At 35.4% G+C, this 23,713-nt stretch overlaps 2 protein-coding genes and 1 long non-coding RNA gene across 3 annotated transcripts; 1 reads left to right on the forward strand and 2 right to left on the reverse strand.

Moving 5' to 3' along the window:
• Positions 1 to 792: 792 nt before the first annotated feature.
• Positions 793 to 4,681, reverse strand: LOC145627466 (uncharacterized). Its single transcript, XR_014111395.1, has 4 exons — positions 4,234 to 4,681; positions 1,870 to 2,007; positions 1,535 to 1,781; positions 793 to 1,197 (listed from the first exon to the last, which is right to left on the reverse strand). It is a non-coding gene; the product is annotated as an uncharacterized LOC145627466 (long non-coding RNA).
• Positions 4,682 to 5,019: 338 nt separating this feature from the next.
• LOC145627467 (uncharacterized) lies at positions 5,020 to 8,686 on the reverse strand. Its single transcript, XM_081679853.1, has 6 exons — positions 8,382 to 8,686; positions 7,553 to 7,609; positions 7,167 to 7,232; positions 6,659 to 6,733; positions 6,123 to 6,197; positions 5,020 to 6,028 (listed from the first exon to the last, which is right to left on the reverse strand). Exons 3-6 carry the CDS (start codon positions 7,192 to 7,194, stop codon positions 5,244 to 5,246), a joined length of 963 nt encoding a protein of 320 aa, XP_081535979.1. The 5' UTR covers positions 7,195 to 7,232; positions 7,553 to 7,609; positions 8,382 to 8,686; the 3' UTR covers positions 5,020 to 5,243.
• A 3,568-nt stretch (positions 8,687 to 12,254) lies between these two features.
• LOC145627468 (NAD-dependent protein deacetylase SRT1-like) lies at positions 12,255 to 21,292 on the forward strand. Its single transcript, XM_081679854.1, has 14 exons — positions 12,255 to 12,596; positions 13,406 to 13,435; positions 13,529 to 13,621; positions 14,737 to 14,856; positions 16,083 to 16,183; positions 16,369 to 16,477; positions 16,739 to 16,818; positions 17,256 to 17,334; positions 17,609 to 17,662; positions 17,758 to 17,854; positions 18,699 to 18,781; positions 19,792 to 19,859; positions 20,129 to 20,234; positions 20,632 to 21,292. The coding sequence occupies exons 1-14, from the start codon at positions 12,498 to 12,500 to the stop codon at positions 21,001 to 21,003; spliced, it is 1,491 nt and encodes a 496-aa protein (XP_081535980.1). The 5' UTR covers positions 12,255 to 12,497; the 3' UTR covers positions 21,004 to 21,292.
• Positions 21,293 to 23,713: the final 2,421 nt, after the last annotated feature.

Genomic DNA, 23,713 nt, shown 5'->3' on the forward strand with positions numbered 1-23,713 from the left:
CGTTTACAGCTGCTTTCCTAAAATTTCTATTCAAAATTTATCATTTAAATTTTCAGCATGGATAAAACTTGTACTCGTATTTATTTAAGTCTTATTTTATCTCTTGTCAAAACCCAAAAAAAAAAAAAAAAAAAAAAAAAAAAGTCTTATTTTATCTCATCAAATTAGATAAAAAAATAATACTCCGATCCGTATTAGGTAAATAATACGAGTAGAAGATACATAAATAAAAGAAATACCTAATATTCCATATCGGTTCAAAATCAATCAATCTATAACTATATACTGAGGGGGCGTTTGGTTCAAACAATGGTATGGGTTTGGAATGAGAAATGAAACTTGGGTGCTATGGGGTTGGAACTTGATACTTGATTTCATGTGTTTGGTTTTTATCTAGGAATGATAGTTTTTTTTTTAATTTTAAACCTAAAGGTATGGGTATGAGCCATACCCACCTCCCCCCTTGGGTTTCAAAAACCCATACCTTGGGGGTTTGAGGTATGAGTTTGAAAAATGAAATTTCAAGAAACAAACACAAGGTATGAGTTTTGGTCATTCCAAACCCATACCTTATACCTAATATGCTTGAACCAAACTGAAAGATCCCTAGTTTTTTTTTTTTTTTTTTTAAAAAAAAAAAAGTCTATTGATTAAAGAAACAAATTATTTACAAAAATAATATTATTTATATACATATTCCATTTAATACGTGGTAACAGACAACAGACAATTTCTCTAGAAAATTCAACAGACAACTAAGGCAGAAGTATTAGGTATTAAAGAACATGGCTATTAATCAATAATGTAGATAGACTAGCATATATTTCTCTCCCTCGGTTTCCTTGAATAGAAGTAAATTCTTAGTAAAGATCAACAGGATTTACAGGTAAAAATCTTACAATAAGTGTAGAGCTGCACCATGAGTCCATGACGAAACAGCACTATAGCTAAGGGATAATAGCCATCTCTCTGAGCAGTGTTGTAATAACCAGCAGTAAGTTCAGCAGCATGCGACGCTGTTTGGTACCACCAATATATTGCACCAATCTTTGCCACTAGTAGCACAGATGTTTTATCATCTTGTTGATATTTCTTCAACATGTCTGCTACTTTTCCAAGAATTGCGTCTGCATGATGAATCACTTTACCACTGTACCATTCCTATTAAAAAAAAAAGTCTTTGTCGATAGCTCCAATCTGAGGTAAAGACAGAGAAATGAGATTCATATATTTACAATTGTGCATATGAGGAAACTAAAACCACAAGGATGAGATCACGTCCCAATTTGTAGCCACATGATCTTTGACATTACGAAAACATAATTAGACAGATCCAACACATAACAGAAACAGATAATCCATGAGAAATGAAAAAAGGGCAGTCCACAAAAGGAGGACAACACCATTACAATGTCACATTGCTAACATTTCAATATAATCTCCCACAAACTACATGACATAAAAGATGTCTTCAAAACAGCTAAAATCAAACAAAGTTCCAGTCAAGCAACATGTTAAGGATAAGAGAAACAACCTTTTGAATCCAAAGTGGGAGGCTCACAGATACTTTCTGTCGAGATGACAAGTGAACATATGAATGGAAACACAATGTGCAACTTCAGATCTGCTTCAGATACCAGTTTAAAAAGCTCATCATAAAGAGACCAGTCATAAGAATGAGGAGAAGTGTGTTCCACAACTTCCCCCCAAACCTCAACTGCAATTCCATGAACACCTCTGCCAGCTTGAGTGCTTTTAGGGAAACAGACAAGGCCTTGATTCTGTAACAAATATTGATACAATGAACATAATATACTTATGAAGGATATTTACAAGAACAAATCTGATACTATGCGCAGGGAATCATACCTTTTTATCTTTGGAGCCCCAAGAGTATTTATGCCTAAGGAATCAACGGGCATCATCACAAAAACAGGCACTCTCTTCTGTTTCGATGACTTTAGAATCAAGGATTTTGACCTCTCTCAGGCATCCAAGCCATCCATACTGTAACATGAAGATCACTGGATATAGTTAAATTTTCAACACAATTGACCAAAACAGCTTTACAAGTACCACGCACATAATATTTATATCTACTTCATCCAATTTGCAACCATAAAAACACATGTAATTACAATATCCAAACCAAAGGAAAAACATATTTCTTTTATATGACTGCTAAAACCTGTAGTGTCCATGCCTGACATTCAAGGGTACATGGGAAAAAAAAATGTAAAAAGAGAGGGAAGGAAGACGGACTGAAAGTTATATGAGATATGCCTCACAGCTTAGATTAAGAAATTTTAATGCATATTAGAGGAGGGTGGGGGATCATCTTGAAACATGTGCAAAAGTAATTGCTAACAAACAAATATTTTGTAATGTCTAGTTGCATTACCTACAAGCACATACCTGTAATTGCGTAAAATACCATATTTATTAAGCCTTAAACAGCGCTTTAGGCAACAAGACCACTTCAACCACGCCCACTATCTAGAACATGGCATCAAGCCATCTGCAAACAACTCAGGTTGAGATAACCCCTGGTCTTTAGAATCGCATTCCACCAACATTTTCAAAAGTGTCCAGCACATCAGTAGAAAAAATCAGGAAGCTATAAGCTAATTTCCTTGCTCAACATGTAAAAGGGAGGGTAAAGTGGCAGTACATGATACAACAACAGACCAAGTTAATTCTTTTTGTGGTTGCTCAGACCTCAGGACATTTACTGAAGGGAATATTTGTTCCTGGCAAAACAGGGTCAATACATTTTCTGTGTAGATCATCTCAGCTTTGTTGTTAGGCAGCTTCTACACTAGCAGCTTAATGATATAGTAGTCAACGATAGTTGTCAAAACAGTAAGTTGTCTGGTGGGGCTTGTGGAACTGACAGCAGCAATATCAATCAATCATAGCCCTAATCCCATAAGTGGGGTCGGCTACAAGAACCAAAAGTGATTATTGCATGTAGCCCTCAGCAAAAATCTTTCTCCTCCATCCCTAAGTCCTTAACGATCAAAAGCCTCATCCTATACTTCATATCCTTCCTAACTCCTTCCAACCAAGTCATTTTCGGTCTCCCTCTCCCTCGTTTAACCCCTCCATGGTCCCACAGAAGCAATATCAGAGATTCAGAATTCCTAAAAGGATCCGACAAAATAGCTACTTCACTGTAATTGAAATTTTTAACACGAATTACCATTTTTCTGTCTATGTCAATGTGCCTTAAATACCAAATGCAAGGCAAGGCGGTCATTGTTCCCCAACACAATAATCTCTAGGGTATTTGAGAACAAACTGATGCAGCATTTCACTGGCTCGAAGAAAGTCTAGGACATAGAGAGAGATATGTTACGAATAGGGTGATGATCAAAGATGGGCCTTGCTTTCTAAGAAAGATTCACATGGATGGACAATGTGATAGTTGATGAGTTAACCACCTATGCTAGTGCATTGATGGAGACATTGGTGATGGCAGCCGAAATTGCATTAATTGGGATGCTCGGCAAGAAAGTTGATGATCTGCCCACTTGAGGCAGAAGTACTGTACACGAGGAATGGCAAAAGGAGTTAGAAGCAATTAGACAGGCTAATGCCTTAATGCCCCTGACCCTTGGATATTACCAGGTTATCCTAAGCTTGAATTCCAATGATTCTCTCACTAGCATGTCACATGCTAGAAACTACTGAAAAGCACCAAAAACATGAAAGTTATTGTAACATGACATAGTAAGTAGGTTACTATGATGGCCCAGGGATGTAAAAGAGGTATATAGCCATAAGCCAATGCTCACTATGCTAATCAAATAAGAAGCACTAGGAACAGGATTTACGACTAAATGGTTGTATCCAATGAAGCTACTTTCCCCATGTAGTCTCATTATTAGGTAATTTACAAGCTTGTTTGGCTAATAGTTAAACTTCCTACAATTTTGCTAACCAAACTTCACTTTGCTACACATCCTAGGAACTTCCACTTCCTACTTATTTTGTCATTAATCAAACAATGACATCGAGGTTCAAGCAACAATGAAATATATGCATAGTTTATAAGAGGCACCAACAACACACCTCAAGTAATGATCATTCATCCAAAGGGCAATTTCTAAATTCTAATTTCTATTCATCTAATAATTTGATACAAACTCTGTAACAGAGAAGATTATAAACAACATAATTAAATAAAAACAACAATAATAATCTTAGTGAAATGAAATTCAAAGGACTTGCCTCTCAGCAGCAGAAGATCAAGAATAATTGCTTGCATTATTAAACCTCGCATATTTACTGAAAATTTGATTTCTTACAACAACAAAATACAAGGTAAAAAAGACCAAAACACCATTGAGTGGGAAGCTTTGGAAGACCTTAATATCTGGAATTAGAGGTCGGTTAATGAGTTGAAGAGGGGGTGAATTGGGTAATTACATATTTTCCATATTGAATTCCATCAAAAAGGGGGTAACAATAGCAAATTGCTGAGATTAATCGATCTGGGGCATCAATATTTTCATCATTTTTCTTGGATTTGCAAAGGATTAATCTTTTGGTGGGATTTGGGGTAGTGGGTGTTGTTGTAAAAGAGAGAAATGAGGGGTTTATGATTTGAGAGGAAGAAGAGAGGTTGAGTAATGGGTTTTGGGGGTGAATTTAAAGGATGAGTAGAGTGTGAGGAGAGTAGAAGAACCTTGGGGAGTGATGAAGCGGAAATGAAGATAAAATAAAATAAAATTTAAATTTTTTTAAAAAAGAAATACTTAGTACATTTAACGATACATGTGCATGTAGCTTTTTAAAAGTTAACACTAGATTATCAAACGACATCACTTGTGTACAAAGTATATGAGATTTGTTGTAAAGATACATACACGGGTTTGAGGTTGTGTAGCTTTTTGAAAGTTAACACTAGATTATCAAACGACATCAATTGTGTACGAAGTATATGAGATTTATTGAATACCTTAGAACAGCTGATAGTTACCTATAGAACAATTAGAGCTGTAACTACTCTTTCACTAGAGGGCTATTTAGTTTTTACATCTGTAAAAAATAAAGAATACAAGTTGATGTAGTCACCTTAGAACAGATGATAGTTACCTATAGACCAATTATAGCTGTAACTACTCTTACATTGGAGGGCTATTTAGTTTTTACATCTGTAAAAAATAAAGAATACAAGTTGATGAAGTCAGTATGTTGAAATATCATCAAACTTTTTGAGTCTTTGACATTGGAGTGTATCAGACGGCAGGAGCAGCAAAACCACCTGGAGCAGCAGCACCTGGAGCTGCTCCTGCTGCTGCGGCGGCCCCTTCTGCTGCAGCGGCGGCCCCTGCTGCGGCGGCGGCAGCCCCTGCTGCGGCGGCGGCAGCCCCTGCTGCAGCAGCGGCAGCCCCTGCCACGGCGGCTACTGCCCCTGCTTCAGCGGCTGCTCCCCCTACTTCAGCGGCTGCTACCACAGCAGCTTCAAATGCGATCTCAGCAGCTTGAAATGCGACCTCAGCAGCGTCAGCTGCAACTTCTGCTGCAACCACTGCCCCTGGAGCGGCTGCAGCAGCCTGTGCTGCGGCCTCTGCAGCCTCTGCTGCGGCCTCTGCAGCAGCTTCTGCTGCCATTGCAGCAGCTGCTGCTGCCTCTGCAGCGTTTCCTGCTGCATTTTCTGGTCCTGGAGGAGCTGCATCTTCTGGTCCTGGATGAGCTGCATCCTCTGGTTCTGGATGAGCTGCATCCTCTGGTCCTGGATGAGCTGCATCCTCTGGTCCTGGAGGAGCTGCATCCTCTGGTCCTGGATGAGCTGCATCTTCTGGTCCTGGATAAGCTGCATCCTCTGGTAGAACGCCTGGATGAGCTTCAGCTTCTGGTAGAACCGCTGGAGGAGCTTCAGCTTCTGCTGGTAGAACAGCTGGAGGAGCTTCAGCAATGAATTGTTGGTTCCATTCAGCCAGCTCATTGTACTCATAGTGTTTAATAAACTCTATGTTTGGCTGAGGGGGGGCTTCAAGGTCTTCAACACCAGCAAAAATAACTGAACAGTACACAGAATAATTTAAAACTTTTCTACATTTCTTAACTTTAGAAAGCAATAAACCACTCTATCATAGAAAATCATCAAACAATACCTTGAAGACCATCAAATTCAGCATCTTCGGCAGGAGGAACAACATCACCTTCTTCATGCCCTCCTTCAGGAACATCTTCAAGTTACATGAGTTGATGTTAGAGAGAGCATGAAAAACATACACACCCAAAAAATTGTTTTGTGTCACATGAATGATTAATACTTGAATATTTGAATTACAGAGGCAATGCAGTAATGTCTAATGTGCTGCTAGCTAGCATGTTCAAACAAAACAAGCATAAATTATATAAAAGCTTTGAAACCAATCAATAATGGCGATATTTTTGGAATTTGACGAGTTCTACATTTCCTTCCCCGCCCTCAAAATCACCGCTCTATCACACCCACACCACAGAAATTCCCACCCCTCTCCCAACCCCACCACCAAAAACACAACTCCAACAGATGCAAGAAATCAAACCCCCATAGATCCTCAAATCAAGAACTCAACAAACTCAAATATACCCATACAACACATGTTTCACAGTGCTAAAAAATCAATAAACCACTCTATCACAGAAAATCATCGAACAATACCTTGTAGATCATCAAAATCAGCATCTTCGGCAGGAGGAACAACATCACCTTCTTCATGCCCTCCTTCAGGAACATCTTCAAGTTACATGAGTTGATGATAGAGAGAGCGTTAAAAGCATACACACCCAAAAAATTGTTTGTGTCGTATAAATAATTAATATTTGAATTACAGTTAATTACTTATGTGCAGGCAATGCAGTAATGTGCTGCTAGTTAGCATGTTCAAACAAAACAAGCATAAATTATATAAAAGCTTTGAAACCAATCAACAATGGCAATATTTTTGGAATTTGACGAGTTCTACATTTCCTTCCCCACCCTCAAAATCACCACTCTATCACACCCCCACCACAGAAATTCCCACCCCTCTCCCAACCCCACCACCATAAACACAACTCCAACATATGCAGAAAATCAAACCCCCATAAATCCTCAAATCAAGAACTCAACAAACTCAAATATACCCATACAACACATGTTTCACAGTGCTAAAAAATCAAATCAATACCTGGAAGATCAAGAACAGCATCTATCATGTCAACATCGCCTTCTCCTTCACCTCCTTCGGGTATCTCTGTAACATAAACCCAAACTATCATGTCAACATACTAAAAATTGGATTGGTCCTAATGAGGTCAGTAATTTTGGACTAGACCTAATGAGGTCAGTAATTCTGACCAACATGCTCATTGTGACCAATCTTTCTCATGCAAGCGAATGACTTCATGCGGCTATAGTATTTGTAATTTGGAGGCCTAAATGATCACAACTTATTATTATAATATATTTTTATATTCATTAATAAAATAAAGCACTTCATATTCATATTAAACAACACTCAAGATCACTTACAACTTGTAAAATTTATCAAGATGAACACAGAACAAGCATTACCTTCAAGAACATCTTCAACTACCTCGTCTTCAACAATTTGTTGAACATTTTCAAAATCTACGATAAAGATTATAATTAGCAAAGAAAATTTTGGTTCAAAAAGAAAATTAAAAAAAAAAAATTTGTACCATTGTTTCTACCATCCGCCATTAGAGCTAGTTTGTTAAGAAGAGTTAGAGAAGTTAATCTGTTAGTTCAGGAAGATTTAGTTACTTAGACAGTTAGACTAGAGTATTTAGAGTATTTAATGTATTTATAATAAGCTATTTCCCGAGTACTAATATAAAATGCCTCGTGTGCATATATTTTTTAATTAAAAAAAAAAAAAAAAAAAAAAAAAAAAAAAAAAAAAAAAAAAAAAACTGGAAATGGGAAATTGTTATACACTCGGGGCCGGAAAAAAGTGGGATGTGTTATATATCCCCGAGTGTACCGTACACCCAACCCAAGTAACCCGAGGTTAGTTTTAGCTAATGGTTGTATCGGTGCACCCGGGTGTATATAACATTCTCTTGGAAAAAAGGGGACGAAACAGGTTTCACTATATTTATATACTCGTAGTAATTTTTGGTTGAACCTAATGAGGTCAGTAATTCTGACCAACATGCTCATTGTGACCGCTTATTTCTGCTAGACATTTCATCGAACACCTACCGTGCAGATTGTTATAGTTTTTCCTACACCAACCATTAGGTTTTCCTACGATATTATAGCTCAAATCATCATATATTTGGTTTTGATTCGAAATCCATTCTACCGTTTTCCGGCAATTCAAATAAAAATCATGAAGCAGGCTTAATAATCAGATTTGTGCGAAAATAGAGAGTACCTGAAGAGTTTGATCGCAGTTGGACGGCGGCCGAGGACGGTTGAAAATGAGCTCACTGTAGCTCCGGTGGCCGGAGTTTGATCGGAGTTTGGTCATAAACAGATCATATCGTGTTAGATCTAAGTAAAGATGTAATTTCTGGCTTTGCGAATTGGTTGATCTACTACTTTTTGGTCGATCTAAGGTGGTTGTTTGTGAATTTGACGGAGGATCAATCAAGGTCCACATTAGAGGAGAGAGGAGAGAGGAGAGAGGAGAGAGAAAGGGAGAAACACAGAAATGAAATGGGATGGAAATATAGAATCATAGAAAGGAGGCGTAAGTAATTATCCCTCTTTTCTCAAAAAAATAGAAAGGAGGCGTATTCGAGAGTGTGGCAAAGGTAGGAATATAAATTCACGCCTCTCCCTCTTTTTATCATTAATATTTTTAAAAAAAATAATAATTTTTTATTGTCGAAAATTATAATATTACAATAGTAATGATAAATAGTTTTGAATAATTTTGCTTTTATTTCTAATATATGTATTTATAATAGAGGTGTCAATTCGGGTAAACGGGTCAGGCTTGAGTCGGGTCATCTCGGGTCGGGTCAATACGGGTTAATGTCATAACATATGTGGGTCAGGTTTGGGTTGGGTCATGCTTGAGTCGGGTCACGTTGGGTCATACATCTATCGAGTTTAGGTCGGGTTAGTAAAAGGTCGGGTTACATTCAGGTCGAGTGAAAAATAGGTCGGGTTAAATTCGGGTCTTTACGGGTTTAAACGAGTTAGGGTCGTTATCGGGTTCGAGTCGGGTTCGGTTCAAGTCAATTATTTACGAGTTATAATCAGGTCGGGTCATTCTTGGGTTCAAGTCGAGTTAAATTCAGGTCGGGTTAGGAACAGGTCGGGTTGAATTCGGGTTTTGACAGGTTAAAACGGGTTTGGGTCAATTTCGGTTCAAGTCGGGTTGGATTGAGGTTAATTAATAATTTACGGGTTACATTCGGGTCGAGTCGTCTCTAGGTCGGTTAATGTTCGGGTTTAGGGTTGGTTTCAGGTCGGGTTCGGGTCACCATTTTTTTTTTTTTGTTCAGACGGGTCAGTTAATAGGTCGGGTTAGGGTTGGTATTTCGGGTCGGGTCAGCTTTTGACAGCTCTAATTTATATATTTATGTGCATAATAGAACAATATTAGCTTATAGCTTAGATGATAATAAGTTGGTTTTCATTCAATGAGGTCTTGTGTTCAAACCTTATTGGATACATTTTTTGTTAACCATGACATGAAACCAAAATGTGCTAGAAGTACACGTGGTATATTGAATGATGATGTGGCATTATGCTGGTGCAAGAATGAGATACACGTGGCATAAGGAGCCTCTCCAAAGTCGAAATTATAAAAGGGAATATAGTGTACTTTGTATTACTTTTTACGTATAATTTTAAACACGTTTACCATCGTATTTACTAATTTACAAACTAACTATAGTAGTATTTAGCACTTGCATCTAAACTTTCTGATAAAATGTCTTCTTTTCTTTAATCAAAGAACATCTCATTCAGGGGTTACCTATATTGGTTACTAATAAAATTTATGGAGTATTAGTAGCTCCAGACTCCATAAAATCTAAACTACAGTAGTATGCCCAAAAAATTTATTAGTAGCTCCAAAATCCATTTTACCAGAGGGAGTATAAAATTGTTGATTTTTATGCATAGCCCTTAGGGCTATGCATAGCAAAACCCATATTTATATTATTTTCATTATTTTTTTTGGTGCAAATATTATGTTCATTATAAGTATATATTTATATTGGTTACTAATAAAATTTATGGAGTATTAGTAGCTCCAGACTCCATAAAATCTAAACTACAGTGGTATGCCCAAAAAATTTATTAGTAGCTCCAAAATCCATTTTACCAGAGGGAGTATAAAATTGTTGATTTTTATGCATAGCCCTTAGGGCTATGCATAGCAAAACCCATATTTATATTATTTTCATTATTTTTTTTGGTGCAAATATTATGTTCATTATAAGTATATATTTATATTAAGATCATTAGTGCGTTTCTGGTGCGAGGCCGCACGATGCGGCAAAGGTACCCTAAAAATAACCCCTCATGTAACCCCCTAAGTAACCCCACTTAGATAACCCCTAAAGTAACCCCTCAAGCAATCCCCCAAGTAACTCCACTTAAGTAACCCCTCTAGTAACCCCTGACCGGACCAAGTAACCCCTAATCGGACCTAGTAACCCCCCCAGTAACCCCCTTAGTAACCCCTAACCAAGTAAGTAACCCCTAATCCTACACCACCTCAAAGCCTTAAACTCCACCACACCACCACCACCTCCCGTACTCACTACCCCATGCCACCCGCCCCAACGCCACCACCGCAGTACCAGCCCTCAACCTAACACTGACCTAACCCGAACCCGAACCCGAACCCACACCCAAAACCCACCCTAACCACCAGCAACTACACTGCTGCCACCAAATCCGATCCCAAAACCCACCCTAACCACCACACCACCACCAACCACGCCCAGCAACCCACACCTAGCCCCGATACGCATCCACCCTAACATTGACCAAACTCGAACCCACACCCAAAACCAACCCAACCTACCCTAACCACCACGTGCAGCAACAAATTAATCCAAATCCAAATCCAATCCACCCTAACCACCACGCGCAACAACAAACCCAAATCCAACCCACCCTAACCACCACGCGCAGCAACAAACCAAAATCCGACCAAAACACAACCAAATCGGGAAAAAAAAACTAACAAATACTTTAATTATTAACAATGGCTTCAAATTTCACTTCAAATAGGCTAAAAAGGCCAAATTCGACCATGAAAACACTAGATCTAGAGTTTTCATGGCTGAATTTGGCCTTAAAAGCCTCTAAGTTGTTTTCCGGTGACGGAGTTGAAGAGCTTCACGACAACCATGAGCTAGGTAGAAGGAAGTCAACGACGATCTGGGTTGGAGCATGAAGTGAGTGCTTCAAGGATGAAAAAATGGAGGAGAGGAGAGGAGAAAGGAGAGAGAGAAAAAAAAATAAAAAAATTGTGGCTGGCCGTACGGTGCGGCCAGTCGCATATAAAACTTTGTGTAAGATCATTAGTTATATTTATGTTAAGTTATTGCTTTCCTTTTTGTTTCCAACTTCTGCCAAAATTAAAGATAAACTTTTTTTTTTTGAAGGGATATTAAAGATAAGGGCTTATTTGACATTGTTTTTTGTTTTCAGTTTCCATTTAAAATAAAAAAAAAACCAAAAATAGGAAACAAGAAAAAGTTGTTTCCACTTTTATGTTGTCAATTTTCAAAATTATCATGATTTTAATAAGTTTGACTAATTTTTTATTCATTATATGACATATATCATATGAGTTTAAAAAACAAAAAACAAGAAATAAAACAGAAAACCACAGTAATGCCAAATGAACCCTAATTTTATTTATTTATTTTTTTTTCCGGAAGGGAAGTAATAGGAAAGTTGCTTTACAAATTTTCGGCTTTTCTTTCCTCCCAAAATTGGAGAAATTTGACTGGAAAGAGAAAATAAAATCATATGTATTTTTTTTAATCCGTTCATTACCTTTCATTAAACAAACATTCGAAATAAGTCTCCTTCCTTATTTACTACTTCCTTCGTTCTTTATACTTGACCCGCTTTGACTTTTACATTATTCACCACCCCTCCTTTGACCGTCTTTTGTGAATAATATGTAAGGAAAAATATATTCATATATGATATTTTTGGATTTGTCTCAATAAGTAATATCATAATATATAACTCTTATAATTTAGGGAGGAAGTACCTCATTTTTCTTCTTTTCCTTTTTCATATTTTCCTTTACTAACAAATTAACAATGAACCAAACAAAGCATTAGTGTATACTAGTAGAATTTCAGATTTCTTGCTAATTTCGGCTCTTGGTTTCCCCTTACAACACAATTTGCCAAACAGGCCCTCAGAAAAAAACACTCTTTTGCTTATTGTCTGATCAAATATTCTTCTCTTTAAACCCTTGATCTGCAGATAATTTTAGAGAGAGAAAGAGAGAGATTCAGTAAGAGAAAGTACAGGAGAAAAAAGGGGGTGTTTTACAACTATGTCTTTGGGGTATGCTGAGAAGCTTTCGTACATTGAAGATGTGGGCAAAGTTGGGATGGCTGAATTTTTCGAATCACCTCGCATTTTACAAGAGAAAGTAAGGGTTTTTGATAACTTAGGGTTCTATGATTTATACCCTTCTTATTTGTTTGATTTATGCATTTATTTGGTTGTTTACTTGTAAAGTTTATGACTTTGATCTGTTTTTTTAGTGCCCATTAAATGCTATTAGGTTTATGGACTTTGATTGTGCGGAATTTATGTGATATAATGAATTTTGATGATTTGGTCATTTGGGTTTTTGAGATTAGTTCTGTTTAAATGAAACGAAATGAAATTCATTAGCTTCATAACCTGCATTGTTGGAGTTTGTAAGATGATAATGATGGTTAATTTGTTTAATCAAGTGTGATTGAGGTTTGATTGTGCGCATTCTTGTGGTTCGACCACTTTGGATGAATCAAGAATGATCTATTTTGTGTCTGTCGTTGTGGTATGTATATGAATTTGATTCTTGAATGGAGGTAAAATTGTGTAAGGATATAATAGCATGTTTATGTTTTACTGAAAAAGAGTTTGTTTGCATATCGTCATAGTTAGCATTGTCATGTAAATAATAGTGAAGGCAGGATGTTGTTTTTGGTGACTGAAAATTCGCCTTTGGAGCATTTGTGAGCAAATCTTGTTTTCATCATGAAAGCAGATTGTTAATACTTTAGGATTATTGCCTGCAATGGTATGTCACCACAAATAGCATGCACTTTCAGACACGAATATCTTTTAGGCTTACATTAGCCTGACATGAACAACTGTTTCTTATGCTTCCAAAATTATCTTTTGCAAGTATATGTATCTCTTGTAATATGCAACACTCACTTTAATAATTCTGCTCTATGGTTCTGGCAGGTAGGACAACTTGCGAATATGATTCGAAAGGTCTGAGCTTCAAATCTTCTAGTATATCATATATCTTTGATGATTCTTTCTATGTTTCGTTAAATTTTCTAAGCCTCATTGGTGTTCTTGCAGAGTAAGCATATGGTTGTATTTACTGGTGCTGGTATATCTACTTCTTGTGGAATTCCTGATTTTCGAGGTCCCAAGGGAATCTGGACACTTCAGGTAATGTTATTCGTTTGTGTCATTTCTGTTTGTTGATTGCAGTGGCATAAACCTGAAGAAAAAAAAGTTTAAAAGCTATGAAGTAGCAATTTCTTTTTGGTGAATCTAGCTGGATTGATGATTATTATTATCTCATGCTTAGTGGTTTCTACGACGTTATTCTTATTCTTCTTTTGCTTAGTCATTTAGTGGTTCATAAAGTTAAGGAAGTTATATTAGGAAGTATGTGTCTTAATGATAATCTAAAACAGATTTTATATAAATCATTTTGTTAGCTGTTTTTTCTGCTTTATGACAATTTATTCGGAAGATTCTGTAAGAAGACTTTTTACAAGCTGTGTCATGGTTGTTTTGAGTGGATTTCTCATGCAGATTGTAGAGTAGATCTTTCTTTTTTCCTCTTTCAATGTTTGGGAGCTTGAGACTTTGTGATTGAAGCATCACTTTTGATGTTGATATGCAAATCTAAACCTGCGGCTGTAATAAGCTTTTGGTTTGCAGAACTCTAGGGAGCAGGGCCGGGCTATGAATTCAATAGCATAAAGAAGAGCCCAGATTTTTTCCCCTCAACTCATCTGTATATGATAATTTCAATCCTTCATTTTTATATCACGCTCCAACTTTGTTATTGAAGTCTCTTTAAGGGATTATTAGGATCAACTTTATCAATTATATACTAGTGCGACTCTATATTGTAATATTGCCCTGATATTTTGCTGGAAAAAATCCCTTAAAATGAACTTAGTTTTTTGGTTTTCTAAAGTGATGGTTATAATCGAATTTGTAGTTTCTGGCTCTGTCAATTGAAATGTACGCATTCACTTGTCTTGCCATTGTGTCTATCTGTTGAAGACTTAAGTTAGAAATTCAAAGTGCTCATCATTTGTCATGAACCCTTACAAAGTGTTATTTGGAAACACATTTTGGTTCTTGCCCTCCCAATTCCCAATTGATTTATTGGTTCATGTAGTCAATTAGTTTTGGGCATGTTGCTAGATTATATATCTTTTACAAGATTGATATTCTGTTATGTAGACTTGCCATGTAATCTGCATATTTATCATTGCTTATGAATCCTTCAGAGTGATGTTTATTATGATTTCTTCTGGTGGCAGCGTGACGGCAAGGCATTACCTAAAGCAGCTTTGCCTTTCAATCGAGCAATGCCTAGTATAACCCATATGGCTCTGGTTGAGCTAGAAAAAGCCAGTATCCTCAAATTCGTTATTAGTCAGGTTTGTTCTCTCTCCAAGATTTTATATGTGTAGAACTAATGGAAGATTTGGTACAATGAAAGCGTGAGATTGTTTATTATTGGTTCTTGCTGGATAGAGTAAACCTTTCCTATGCTTTGTAATAGGTGGCATGTAGGTTACAATACTTACAAATATTTTGCTTGGGCATCAGTCAGCATACTTGTCTTCAGAAGGACTGTTTATTACCTCAGTTATAGTGTAGTAAAGAATTGGTGCCAAATTGTAGTTTTTCCTTAACAGGGAGTTTGGTTAAAGGGATAGGGGTAGGAAGGATAAGAGGGTGGGATAAGGATAAGGATAAATTTAAGTGTGTCCTTGTTTAGTAAGAATTGAGAATAAGATTAGAATAAAGGGCAATATACTAAAATACCCTCACTAACCCTTCACTTCTCTCTTTTACCTTCCTTTTTCACTAATGGTATAATGGTCTTTTAAGATCAAAATCCTCTTATACCACCCCCCTAGGTATAGATTTTGAGGGATAAAGATTTTTTTTATTTTATTTTTTTTTATCCCTACCCTTCCTCTATTCCCTATCCACCAAAACAAACACTAAACGTCACCGATTCCTTCTTTCTTATCCCTATCCCTATACCCTTATCCCTCCTACCACACACCTTGTGAAGTTACTATTAAGGTTTAAGGGTACTGTCGACAAGCTGTAGGCTTGACAAACTAGTTTCAGAAAGAGATTCTTACCAAATGAAGTAGTAGTTGGTAACAAAATTGGTTAGTAGGTCTATTAAATCTATATTTGTCACATAATTTGCGAAATTTTCACAAGATATATATTTTTTGAGGAAAGAGAGTAATAAACAGTAAAGATATCGTCGATCTTGGGCTGGACCCTTTGCTGGATCCTTATACTTTCATCTGAAGATATAAAGACTCTGCTGGAGACTAACTATTATAGAGAAGTAATTGTCTGTACGACTGTACTCTGTAGTACTACATTTCCACTTCATGAGGTTGTCCAGCAGCTCTAGAATCCTTCTTAATTATCAGAGACATTATACTGATTGTGTAATACTCATGGATAGGCAAATGCATTGCATCTATAGCTCTATACTTGGTCAATATGACTTCTTTTTCAATTTTTTTATTTTTTATTATTTGCCTGAAAAATACTGCAGAATAATTATTTACACATGATTAATTTTCTTGTATCAATCATTATGCTAAGTGATCTCGTTTTGAAATGCTAGAATGTTGATGGTCTTCATATTCGGTCGGGGATACCACGGGAAAAACTTGCAGAGTTGCATGGGGACTCCTTTCTGGAAGTTTGCTCATCTTGTGGAGTCGAGTAAGGCTTGATACTTGATCTTATTTTTTTTTTTTTTTTGAGGTTCCTTTCTATGTATTTTCTTTTTCTATAATGTTACTTTACATTTAGTGTCAGTTGGTAGTTGAGAGGTGCATTTTTTGCCTTTCATTTCTTATTGGCTGATCTTTATTGATACAATCTCTCTGTTGAATGTAAATTGGAAGATATGTACGAGATTTTGAGATTGAAACAATCGGATTGAAGGAAACACCCCGGCGTTGTTCTGATACATCTTGTGGTGCAAGATTAAGGGATACTGTTCTTGACTGGGAGGTAGCATGCCTCTTCTGATGCCATTTTCTTTTATGATAGGTTTCAGCTGTAAAACCTAGAACTCCAATTTTAAAATAATTATTTATAGAGCTATATGCTACTATCATGTTGGAACATTGCAATTGCAACAATACTATGGTTGGAAGGGTCATCATAATATCATGGACAATGATCCATGAGCATAAGTGTATAGAACACAGTTTTTTGTAGATGTTTCTTCTGAAAGTACTAGACCTTTTTACTCATCAATCTACCTTTCAGGATGCATTACCCCGAAAGGAGATGGATGCAGCTGAAAAGCACTGTAAAATGGCTGATCTCATTTTGTGTTTAGGGACAAGGTAATTATCTACTCTTGTCAGTTTCTGTTCATTTTCTTACTTGTATTTGTTGATTTATTAGCACGTTTCATTAATGAATGAAAGACAACTTAGTGGGGCTCTCTATTAGTGTCAACAAGACAACAACCCAAGGTATCTGAAATACAGGCTAAAGTAAATTAGTGAGCTTTTCTGTTCGCATATGAGAAAATGAGGTGTCTCAAGTTATATTTGTTGCCTTTCTCTCTTATTCTCAACTTTCCTTTTGCTGCTAAGTAGTTGAGATACAGTGGCATAAGGACAGTGTGAACTTAGGCCAAAGGGTTTCAACTACATAAGCTATTTATGGTAAATGTTGAAGCCATCTTGCCTGCATATTCTTATAGCTTATTTGGTGATTGTTTTTTAGTCTATTTTATCAACAAGTCATTTGCCATCATTGTCACTTCTTGATGCAGTTTGCAGATTAAACCTGCTTGCAACCTGCCTCTCAAGTGTCTTCGTGGAGGGGGGAAGATTGTTATTGTGAATCTTCAGGTACATATCTGATCCTAATGCCCCCTGCCTTTGAAAGGAATAAGTGAAAAAATGGGTGAATGACTTTTTTTTTTTTTTTTTTGAATAGAAAATGGGTGAACGACTTCGTGCTTTCATTTTTGCAGAGAGTTAATGAATTCCTGTTAATCATTGTGTGTGTGTCATTGCCCATTTCCTTCATCATGCAAACTCTTTGCAGAGATGTTAGTTATACATATCATGTTTGTATTATTTATTTATTATATATATATATATATATATTTTATTTTTGCAGAAAACTCCTAAAGATAAGAAAGCAAGCCTTGTGATCCATGGGCTTGTAGACAAGGTATGTGTTTTGTTCATGTTGCTCTGGTTTGGCCCTCAGTAGCTTCTGTTCCAACTAATTTATAATCTGAAACAATTTACTTATACTAATCTCAGGTGATTGCTGGTGTCATGGAAAGTCTTATTCTTCACATTCCTCCATTTATTAGGATAGACCTTTTCCAGATTTTTCTTAGTCAAGCTGTTAGCTCAGGTATATTAAAAAATGATTACTATTTCTGTGAATTTATTTATTTATTTTTTTATTTCGTATAACCTGTGAATTTTCCATGTTCATTTGATGTTGCTACTAAATGCTGAGTTATGAGCTATGGACATATTTTCTCCATTCTTTTTCAATCACAACGTCGGAGATTTCATTTTCAAGATTGCCAATGCACATTTTATAACATAAATATTTAAATTTGATTTTAGTAAATGTTAAAAAAAGTTGATTATTTGAAAGTCTATTTTGAGATGAAACTAACAAGATCCCACACGACTTTTTTTTCCCCAACGTATAAATCACAAAAAATGACCAAAGAAGTGTTTGTGAATTGTGTAAAATTTCAAATGTTGCGATTAACAAAGAACGGAAGAAGTATAATATTACAATATGTAATTATATCATCCAAAACAAATTATTTAGTGTAAGAATGTATTAAACTTTGTAACTCTCATTTTAAAATTTGAAAATCAAATAACTCTTTACTGTTCGTTTTTCACAAGTAAATTTCTGATGTATTTCTAATTGTCTTATCTCATGTAAGGAGGTAGTTTATAGCTTCAAAGGAAGTGTCAGCTATACTACTTGCTTTTGACATGACTTTTGTTGCTTCTTTCTTTAATTCATGTTTATAAGGTACTTGTTAGCATAGTTATTAGGGATTGGTTGCTTGTAACTTTGTTTTAGAATAAATTAAAATAAGTAATTTTTGTTAATTGTTGTCTTGATTATGATATTCAATGTGTAATATTTTTCTTTGATAGCCATTTCTGTCCATTTGGAGCAACAATGCTGTTTTTATTGTATCTTCTTATCGTTTGTGTGTCTGTAGATAAAAGATACATGAACTGGAACCTTAAGGTTGAAAGCGTACATGGAAACAGAGCTCCACTGCCATTTGTTAAAAGTGTTGAGGTAACTGTTCTGAAATCTCTTTTATCAAAGTTCCTTCTGTAATTGATCTAAAGTTTTACATTAAGTCAACTGTTGGAGTTGTTCAATAAGCTAAGAGGCTTTTTTTTTTCCTGTTCCGTTTCTGTTTAAAGTTATGGCGAATGGCATTTAAATTTAAATTAATAGTGGTAGATTACTGTCTATTGTTTTGCTGTTGCTTTAACTGTTGCAAGTCACTTGGATATTAATCTAGTGGTCTAACGAAGATATAAGTTTTGTTCCTAATGTAGGTTCTGTCCACTGTCCAGTACTTCTCTTGTGCTTACCCAAAATGTAGTACATGGAAAAGATCAAAAGTAGTGGTGTTAAATTACAAAAGCTAGATTACTAACATGTGCAATGTAGAAAAGCATAAGAAGTGGTGTTAAACTACAAAGTTTGCACACAAAATAGATTTGTAAAGTTGAAATAGTAGGCTGATGTTTAAAACAGCTCTAGGACTACCGCAAAGAGTGATTTGATGATCTCAGGAGAATGATATAGATCTATAAAGTTTGAGTTTTAATGGAAGGGGTGGGGGGGGGGGGGGTTTGAATGGTGTTACGCACAAACTTTTAGCATGATTGAAATTTCGATGACCAGTTGTTAGGCAGTATTAGTAATGAAGTATATAATACGCATAATTTTGTACTGAAAATTACTAAATTTTAAGCTGCCATGCCAATGTCCGTAGTAATGGAACACCATCCTCAAAACAAGTATTTTCCTTCATCAATTTCCAATATATAGAGATGGACATTGGATTAGCACTACAGACATCGGCCTGACATCTTCATTACAAAGTACACAAGTTTTTTGTCATTATTTTTTCTGCCTAACAAACTGGAGTTGTATTTCTGGTTTTCTTTGTTGGGAAGTTGATAATGGGATCAGTTATCCTCTGTTATGCGCTGCCTTGATGACATTCTTAGCAGAACATCAGGCTGTCTAATTTTACTGCTGGACTAACATGTTTGGCTTTTGCATCGTAGGTCTCCTTTGTTGACAGACAAGATCTGAAAGCTGCTGTGTTAGACAAGCAGCCATTTGTGCTCAAAAGGTATGAGTATATTTGTCAAAGTGTAGTGAGTCTCTGATAATGTTTCAATGCTAAACAAATGATTTACATATTTTATTATTATGTTGTGGTGTTCAGTGATTGCCAATTTGCCATAGAAATTTCCACGACTTATTATAATTATCTTCTTATATCAGCGTTTTAAATAAGTCTGGCTGGATTGTTTGAGTAAAGCTGGCTGGTTATCAAGTGATTACTTCTAATCTTAATTGTTGTTTTGTTTGGTATGCTGCCTTTTATTCTCAAAACAGGAGGTTTGTGAGAATTGTGGAACCATTTGAAGTGGTATTGAAAATCAACTTCATTGATGCCTGCCGTTGTCACTATGCACAAATTAAAATCCCCGTCAATTTCAAAGTAAGTCTTGAATATGATTTTTTTTTTGAGGGGAATACATTAGCCACGGAAAGAGGGCCTTAGTTTACAAACTGGAAAAATATAACCATAACAAGATGAGCTGATGTTAACTCAAACTGCAATTGATAGGTTTAACCTGACTTGGAAAGTAAAATGGCTAAAATTGATAAATATGTAATACTTCACAGTAAATTGAATTACTGCAATATGAGTTATGATCCTATTGGTCCACTCGAATCCAAACTGAAATACTTATCACTTGAATGTGCCCTGATCTAAACGACTTTTTTGCCACCTCTACTCACTAGAAGTGATCAATGTGCTGCAGTGTTATTTTATGCGGTTTATCTACTTATTTTTTCTAAATCTTTTGATGTATGAAATGGGGTATATGCAGGTTTCAAGAAAATGTCCCCAATATGACAAGGAAGCAATATATCAAAATTTAAGAGAGGCAGCTGCGCAAGATTCTCGCTGTGGGCAGTACGAGGTTATTCAGAGAAAGGCAAACTTATCCCCAAAATACGACATTACAGTGTATGCCATCGTGACCAACATTGCAACCTATGATAAAGCTGTGGCCAAAGCATCATCTGAAGGAGTCGTGTGTAATGGAGATGCGAAAATAAAGAGCGAAAGCTTGATGAATAACAGCTCAGAAACTGATAACAAACCACTGAGATTTCTCAAAAGGAAACACAGGCTTACTCACAGTCCCAAAACTGCTAACAAGCAACTGAGACTTCTTCAACCGAAAAGTAGGCTTTAAACTTCTGTTATCCCCAGAACTTCTGTAAATAAGATATCTTTCTTTCCCCTACTATCTTAGCGTCGTAAAAAGCATAGCTTTATTTAATGACAGTGATAAAGATAAGTTATTATGGTGGATATTATACAGAATTAGCGTTGCACATAGGAGGCTGAGTGAATTTTGTTCAATGTAACTCTCAGCCTTACCGGTTTTCGGATAGGTGTAAATTGGTGGTGATCGGTGTAAACTCTATCTCATGTACAGGCATTGCTCTAACAGTTTAACAGTTTAAGATTATCTTCACAAGTCACAACTATCATGAGTTTGTTTCCTGGTTTTTAGACACAGTCTAAGCTTTAACATAACCTTCCACTACACAATAATCTTATTGTCTCATTGGCCCTTTGATGTGGGACCCGTATTCTGGTACATGAAAATTTCTTTTTATACGGAGTATTTTTTTTTCAAAAATTTTCAAGTAGTTTGTAATTTGTATGATGACTATGATCCTATGGATTTTTTTATGCGCTATGTATAAGCTTTACCTTGAAAGATAACCATCATAATGTAACAGCTGCATGAAAATTTTGAACTATTTGGTGTTTGAAAATATGCACCAAGGATCTTACTAATTATGGTTAGTTTTTCTCCCAGATTTAATTAAACTTAGGGCCTGTTCTCATTCACTGAAGCCAGCTGAACAGAACTGAAATGAATATTTTATAAGAGAAGGAAATTAAGAGCTGAACTGAGATGAACTGAATTGAACTGAATTTCAACGTTTGAGAACTGACCCTTAGTAGTAACATGTTGGAAACTTTTGCAAATCTACCTAATCAAAAGGGATAGCTTGAACTATTTGCTAAATTAAGCATTAATATAATAGGTGTAACATTGAATTTCGGTGATAGACATTAGAAATGGATCATTACATAGATTTAATTGAAGCCAATAGCTCAAATGAATAGATAATAGGAATGAAATGAATATGATATTTGTATTGAACACTTGGCACCAAGATTCATAATATTAGAAAGAAAAATTAGACTTTCAATTTGTGAAAACACAAGAGTATAAACAAATTGATTCATAGTTATATTATTTTCAACATATTTTGAAAGAAAAATTAAATGCCTAATCTATACATATAGAGTAATCAATGTTCATTTTCCTCACGTGGAAGAATATAGCGTGTTATAGCTTTATTTTCTCACGTGGGACTCATTTTTTTTTTTTTACTGTTGCACACACTAAGCCATACTGATGCTGATCACACTAACGATACTATTCTATTTTCTTTCTTTCGTTTTACTTTTTAGTTTCCATAGATTCTCTCGCAAGTCAAATTAGAATGTGGAACTTTAAAATTTTCAAGTGATATTGATTAACTAATACAGTAATACCGAATACATAATTGCTATAATATCGTTTACCTAATTCGTAATTGAAATACGAATGAGTAACGAATATGAATTTTAGGATTAAATAACGAGAATCCTCATTACTTTATCCTACAAACGAAAATAAATCAAGATATTAGAAGGATAAAAACCTAGACTAGAGCCTAGAAGGAAAGAATTGAGCTGGAAAATAGAGCCTAGATAACGCTAAATTACTTCATGTACAAATCATTATTTACCATTACACTTATCGACTTGTACAAATCATAAAAATAACATTTTTATTCTCTCTTTCCTTTTGGTTGGCTTAGCTTACTAGCTAGATTATTGCCTTAACTCGATGTCTTGCATGTCGGATTAATTGAGGAATTTTTATAAAATATCAAGAAGCTAAGCATTAAATTGTTAATAACAAAATCGTCAAAAAGTAGTATATTTTCTTTTGATTAATAACTACGGAATAGGATATAAATGAATTCGAAATTTAAGATTTAATTACAAGAGATCTCATTACCTTAATGTGCAAATCAAAAGGAAATCACAGCATTTATACAATAAAAACAATTTGGTTTCCAAACTTTCAAAATATACAAACTTAAACAGATTGATTTGATTATAATACTTATTTCGTCTTATTTTTATATTATTTGAAATTTAAAAAAATAAATAAAAATAAAATAAAAATAAATAAATTCACACACACAAGCATTGAATTTATAATTTATATCAATCCCTCCATTTCTTAATACACAATGTATAGATTATCGACCTTCTTAAGTTATAACTCCGATAAGGCGTTAACCTCAATTTTGTTTGATTTGTAACTAAAACAAGTACTACATGTTTTTTTTTTTTTCCTTCTTCCTGGTTTTAGTGCATGGTTTTGGGTGGGGTCATGCATAAAATGACATTAAATCACAAGAATAACCCCTCGCACCCCTTTTGAAATTAAAGGACCATATAACGTTAGTTGCCACTTGCAAGATAATACAATGATATAAAACGTTTTATTGCGTAGTAACACACACACACTTCATAATAAATACCCCTTTTACGATTAAGTCATTCATGATTCATTCAAAAAAAAAAAGGTGTGTAGTAGAGTTGGTAAAAACTGACACGACACGTGATTCAACACACCTCAAAATAAATAACCAATACTTCACATAAATGGTGATATATTTTGAACGTTTCAATAAGACATTATACATTATACGAGTATTAATTAGGTAAAGTCAAGGCGTTAGGGCCTGCTCACTTCACCTTTCAAATTTGTAAATTAAAAATAATTTTAATTCAATAAAAATAAATTCAGTGCAGTAAAAGTT

Source organism: Chenopodium album, chromosome 4, assembly GCF_948465745.1.
Source record: "Chenopodium album chromosome 4, dcCheAlbu1.1, whole genome shotgun sequence".
Lineage (NCBI taxonomy): Eukaryota > Viridiplantae > Streptophyta > Magnoliopsida > Caryophyllales > Amaranthaceae > Chenopodium > Chenopodium album.

What these genes read in the sequence shown, in the direction of transcription:
- LOC145627467 (XM_081679853.1), bottom strand. Translation starts at nt 7,194, where the DNA reads ATGATAGATGCTGTTCTTGATCTTCCAG. An exon ending in TGCTGTTCTTGATCTTCCAG is followed by an intron (nt 6,734 to 7,166) that starts GTATTGATTTGA and finishes TGTAACTTGAAG; the next exon opens with ATGTTCCTGAAGGAGGGCAT. An exon ending in TGATTTTGATGATCTACAAG is followed by an intron (nt 6,198 to 6,658) that starts GTATTGTTCGAT and finishes TGTAACTTGAAG; the next exon opens with ATGTTCCTGAAGGAGGGCAT.
- LOC145627468 (XM_081679854.1), top strand. Translation starts at nt 12,498, where the DNA reads ATGTCTTTGGGGTATGCTGAGAAGCTTTCGTACATTGAAGATGTGGGC. An exon ending in CAGCCATTTGTGCTCAAAAG is followed by an intron (nt 19,860 to 20,128) that starts GTATGAGTATAT and finishes TTCTCAAAACAG; the next exon opens with GAGGTTTGTGAGAATTGTGG. An exon ending in AAATCCCCGTCAATTTCAAA is followed by an intron (nt 20,235 to 20,631) that starts GTAAGTCTTGAA and finishes GGGTATATGCAG; the next exon opens with GTTTCAAGAAAATGTCCCCA.